This window comes from Sitodiplosis mosellana, unplaced genomic scaffold, assembly GCF_009176505.1.
Source record: "Sitodiplosis mosellana isolate CC-2019 unplaced genomic scaffold, AAFC_SMos_1.0 Smas_scaffold_7, whole genome shotgun sequence".
Lineage (NCBI taxonomy): Eukaryota > Metazoa > Arthropoda > Insecta > Diptera > Cecidomyiidae > Sitodiplosis > Sitodiplosis mosellana.
This window is the reverse complement of record NW_022595249.1, coordinates 1-3,331: the sequence shown is the minus strand read 5'-3', so window position 1 is coordinate 3,331 and position 3,331 is coordinate 1. Positions and strand designations below refer to the sequence as shown.

At 37.9% G+C, this 3,331-nt stretch overlaps 1 protein-coding gene across 1 annotated transcript in view; it reads left to right on the top strand.

Annotated features, from left to right (window-relative positions):
• LOC129567207 (glutamate receptor ionotropic, kainate 2-like) overlaps positions 1 to 3,267 on the top strand; it is a gene marked incomplete at its 3' end in the record, with an annotated part of 5,750 nt that extends 2,483 nt beyond the window's left edge. Inside the window, exons 3-9 of the mRNA XM_055443859.1 lie at positions 2,068 to 2,126; positions 2,204 to 2,288; positions 2,378 to 2,516; positions 2,602 to 2,739; positions 2,810 to 2,971; positions 3,071 to 3,107; positions 3,183 to 3,267. Of these exons, the coding sequence (XP_055299834.1) occupies positions 2,068 to 2,126; positions 2,204 to 2,288; positions 2,378 to 2,516; positions 2,602 to 2,739; positions 2,810 to 2,971; positions 3,071 to 3,107; positions 3,183 to 3,267 (705 nt within the window). The remainder of the gene's footprint in view (positions 1 to 2,067; positions 2,127 to 2,203; positions 2,289 to 2,377; positions 2,517 to 2,601; positions 2,740 to 2,809; positions 2,972 to 3,070; positions 3,108 to 3,182) is intronic.
• Between the last annotated feature and the right edge of the window lie 64 nt (positions 3,268 to 3,331).

The window sequence follows — 3,331 nt, the reverse complement described above, 5'->3', positions numbered from 1 at the left end:
GTTGTTGTTGTTGTTGTTGTTGTTGTTGTTGTTGTTGTTGTTGTTGTCGTCCGTTTGCGTTGCTTTGCCCCGCCACGAGTGATCGCTATGAAGAGAAAATGAAAATAACATTAATCGGTAGAGAAAAAATTAGGTTTTTTTTGTCAATGCAAACATTGTTCATCCCTATGTAAACCCATACACAGTTTCTTATAATACTGCTTCTTCTTCTTCACACTGTCGTACACAATGGGTGCGGCCATATTGAAAATGTATACAGTGTATTGAGTGCCATTTGTGAACATTATAACCAATATGGCGACTTACATGTATAGATTAGTTAAGAAGAAGAAGCAGTCACACTGCACCGTTTGCATACGGACGACATTGTTTGTCCATTCAAAGTTGTTCGTTCCATTTCACATACATGAAAAAAACACAATTTCAAATGACTTACTTGTTGCTGCTGCCGCGCTTGGCTGCTACCGTTGCCAATTCCCTTTTTCACCAATTCGAACAACAAGTTTTGAATTCCCGCACAAGCTTCTGTTCGTTTAAAGAGATTCACTTTCGAACGTTGCTTGAACGAATCAATGAGAACAATTGCCGCTTTGTTCAATTCTTCCAATGATTTATGCGAAATCTTGTACTTTTCACTCACGGTAAACTGTATTTTGACGTATATTCGAATCGCATCAGTGATCAGCTCATCTCGAATCTCCATCGGTTGTTGTTGCTGTTGCACACTTTCCAATATGCCAGCCCATTTTGGTTGCGTACAATTTCATCTTGATTTTCGAACTGTTGTCGGGCGCGCTGTGTGGACACCGTATATTGAACACGGGTTGGACGATTTTCATTTGCATTTGAGTCGGCACGGGCAGCCAGTCGGGGGGATATGAAAAATTGATCTTCAGAATCAATCAGATAATCGCCATCATCATCATTTTCGAGGGGATTGTTATTCAGATCTGGCGAACTATCCTCTTCACGAAAATTCACCGAATTGTTGTTCCTTCGACATGGATTCGAATGACACAAGGTTAGCGTTTAGCGCAAAATCCACTTGATACTTTTTTTCTCCTACATCGTAGAACAGGTGTTCTAAAATTGCCATATAATTGGTGTAAAACGGTGGCTGGCCAATGAATACACTTGGTCGATTTTCTTGTTACGTTCCTGTTAAATCGACTACAACTTCCTCAATTGTTGGCTGTTCTACTCCTTCGGCAGCAGGTTTTACCACGAAAACTGGCACACAATTCTCGCGTGAGCCAATTTCGTTTGGTCGACGTTTTTTTGCTTCATCCGTTGCACGAAAACGAATGCCTCGCTTTGCGAGAGACGAAAATTTGCCTGACATTTTATCTGTGTTTTCTGCTCAAGTCACTGCGTAAAACTGAACTGAAAATGCACAAAAATGGTCACTCGCCCGATCTCGTACGCTTGTATTGCCTCTAGAATCAGAGCAAATTAGAAATGCGAAATGGTCACTAGAACAGTTCTTTTGTCATTGTGTGTGTGTGTGCCAAAATCGTATAAATGCATAGTCCAGTGACAGACAAAATGACGATGATGGATACGCAACGCATAGAAGCACACAAATCAAGCGGTTAGTAACAGAACTAATGGCGTTTAAGACTACTGACGATTCGTGTGCTCCTTTGGCAATAAAAATTCAATTAAATGGCATCCGGGGAATAAATACTCGCATATAATGATCAAAGACTTTTTTAATTAGACAAAAAACACACACGTACGTATTAGATGACGACTGTCAATGTGACAGTTTGAAGAGAACATTTTTTCTACTTTTTTTCTCGATCAAAAGTGAAAATCACGTGTTTGTGAACATTTTGACGAGTCATTTATTGTTTTTTTGCTCGGTTCAATTGTATTAATATATATGAAATACCAATTCTTTTCTGTGCTCGGCTATGAGCGCTGTATTGTAGCGATAACAATTCTTACCACCTTTTGTGTTGTTCAAAATCACTTAACGACGACCGTGTCGTGGTTTTACTGAAAATCAAATAAGAAACAAGAAAAAAACCAGAGAACAATTTAATTTTTTTCCCTTCATTTTAGGTAAAGAAAATCTAGCCACTGGTCAATGGTCGGGGATTATTGGAGAAATTGTCAATAAGGCAAGCAAAATACTTCAATACGAAAACTTACACCAATATTTAATTTTGAACAAAATTGATTTGTTTTTCTATTTCAGAGAGCTGACTTAGCCATTGGCGATATTACTGTGACGCATTCACGCAAAACTGTAATGGATTTTTCTACCCCATTCATGACTTTAGGTGATCAATATAAACCGTTAAAATTGTAGATCGATTAGGGCCTACGTCTATAACTATTTTTCGTCGTATTTTTGTGTTTGATGAAACAGGAATCAGCATTTTGTATGCTAAACCACACAAAGAGAAGGCTGGTTTATTTTCTTTCATGGATCCACTGTCAAGGCACGTTTGGGTTCACGTGGCTACGGCTTTTTTATGTATTTCAATCACTGAATTCTTGCTGGCTAAGTAAACTATATTCCATCTCATTTTCTCACCAGAAAAAGAAATTACGCAACTTTCTCTGTATGAAGAAATTCCAATTATTTCCTAGAATGACTGCGAATGACTGGGAAAATCCACATCCCTGTGATGAAGATCCCGAAGAATTGGAAAATATTTGGAACATGCACAACTGTATTTGGTTGACGGTAGGCTCTATTATGCAACAAGGATGTGATATTCTGCCCAAGTAATATATTTTTGACACAATGGCTCTACCTAATGAATGTGGCTTACATTTTTATTTGTACGATCTTCAGAGGTATACCGACCCGTATGGCTGCTGCTGTCTGGTGGTTCTTTGCTCTCATTGTCATTTCTTCTTATACCGCTAATTTGGCTGCCTTCTTAACCAAAATTCAAATGGAAGAAAGTATTGGCAGTGTCGATGATTTGGCATCTCAAAATCAAATACGATATGGGTAAGTCAAGCATCTTTCTACCGCTTTCAAAAGAAAAATACCAGTCAACAATGACTTAATTTCTCGTTATTATTTTGTCTTAATAATTCATACTTGTAGGCTACAAGCCGGTGGCAGCACGGAAGATTTCTTCAAGGTGCCTAATTAACATCGATTTGATTTTGAGAACGAACGTTTTTTTTAATCGCTATTTGGTATTTGGTATTTTCAGAAGTCAAATTACTCCACCTATCAAAAGATGTGGTCTGTCATGGAAAAGGCTGAACCAAGTGTGTTTGTAAAAGACAATAAGGAAGGTAAACGAATGATTGAAAAATTATTCGAAATGTCGGAAAAAAACATTAAAAAAGTCCATTCTTG